Genomic DNA, 1,407 nt, shown 5'->3' with positions numbered 1-1,407 from the left:
CGGCGTTCTGAACCGAACCAGGTGCCTTAGGCTCCTGGCCCCACCCTAGTTTTGCCAAATTCAATCGTTTAGGGTCTCAAATTAAGTGATTTCTGTTTTTAGGGGTGTTTTTGTAACTTTTTATATTTGGTGTTTTGCTTCATATTAGGATGTAGCCGGCCCTAGAGGTCATTATCATTTATTTTATCAAATATATGAAAACCCTAGAGAGTTTCTCTCAAATTCTGGTGGATTCCAGTGTGTCTTTTTATCAAACGTTGGTTTGATTTACGATCTTCTTTTCCTTTATTGATCTGCCTGTATTAGCATCTATCACAGTATTTAAGATAGTTGAGACAATCGAATGGGATTTGTAAAATTACTTGCCACATATTTGACCGGTGGTAGTGAGAAATGTGAAACACCAATTAAACGCTACTTCATCATCCACACTCTCCAACCATACTATCTCCTTGACAATTACGTTCCTCCCTACAATGAAAGTCGCTGCAATGACGCCCGTCCAAGACCAGCAGACACAATAACAGTTAGTACCATATCTTCATTTTTTCTACTTAACTTAATTGATCATGGACTTCTAAGTAACTAATCATAAATTCATTTTTTGACAACATGAAAGGCTGCCTACTTAAGAAAGTATGGAGTCCTAGATGACTTGATCGAGTATTGGCCAAATCGATATGGTTACTCCAACATTGAGAAGAACTTGGAGTTTTGGCGTCTTCAATGGAGCAGAGCTGGAATGTGTTCACCATATCCTTTGTGTCCCGACTTTTACTTTAAGGTTGCCTCAACTTACGTTACAGCAATAGATCTTCTAGACATCCTCGAGTCCGCAGGTAACTTAATATATATATATATATATGTGTGTGTGTATACGTATATGTATATGCAATTAGGCCATTAATTAATTGCTTGTGTAGGTGTTTACCCCGACAATGGGAAATACGAAGCATTCTTATATGCAAATGCCATTGAAAAAGCGCTGGGAGTGAATGTTCAAATCCGTGGCAACAAGGACGCCAAGAACGTCACACAATTCTACGAGACCATCATATGCATTTGCCAGAGTTAACATGCCTAAGTCATACCCAGAAACCAAATACTATGGCTGTTCCAGGACTGAGAAGATCCAGTTCCCTTCCTATTAGTCTGGTTGAGGATAAAAGCAAGCTGAAAACCTTTAGAAGCCCATAAGGATTACAGAGAGGAAAGGCATTCGGGAAGAGATAAATTACTTTCTTACTTTTACACAGAACCAAAACTTACATCTTAAGCTAAGAGGAAAGAATAAAATAATCAATAAAAGTACATTACACTGTACAGAGATATGGCTCCAAAGCCATCTACCTAAAACTACTCCCGCCAAATACATTAGTCAACAATAGTACAAGACTCACATATCAC

At 38.3% G+C, this 1,407-nt stretch overlaps 1 protein-coding gene across 1 annotated transcript; it reads left to right on the top strand.

Annotated features, from left to right (window-relative positions):
* Nucleotides 1-343: 343 nt before the first annotated feature.
* LOC119986994 (ribonuclease 3-like) lies at nt 344-1,075 on the top strand. Its single transcript, XM_038831677.1, has 3 exons — nt 344-526; nt 620-839; nt 924-1,075. Exons 1-3 carry the CDS (start codon nt 344-346, stop codon nt 1,073-1,075), a joined length of 555 nt encoding a protein of 184 aa, XP_038687605.1.
* Nucleotides 1,076-1,407: the final 332 nt, after the last annotated feature.

Source organism: Tripterygium wilfordii, chromosome 20 (genome assembly GCF_013401445.1).
Source record: "Tripterygium wilfordii isolate XIE 37 chromosome 20, ASM1340144v1, whole genome shotgun sequence".
NCBI classification, from domain to species: domain Eukaryota; kingdom Viridiplantae; phylum Streptophyta; class Magnoliopsida; order Celastrales; family Celastraceae; genus Tripterygium; species Tripterygium wilfordii.
This window is presented reverse-complemented; position numbering and strand designations above follow the sequence as displayed.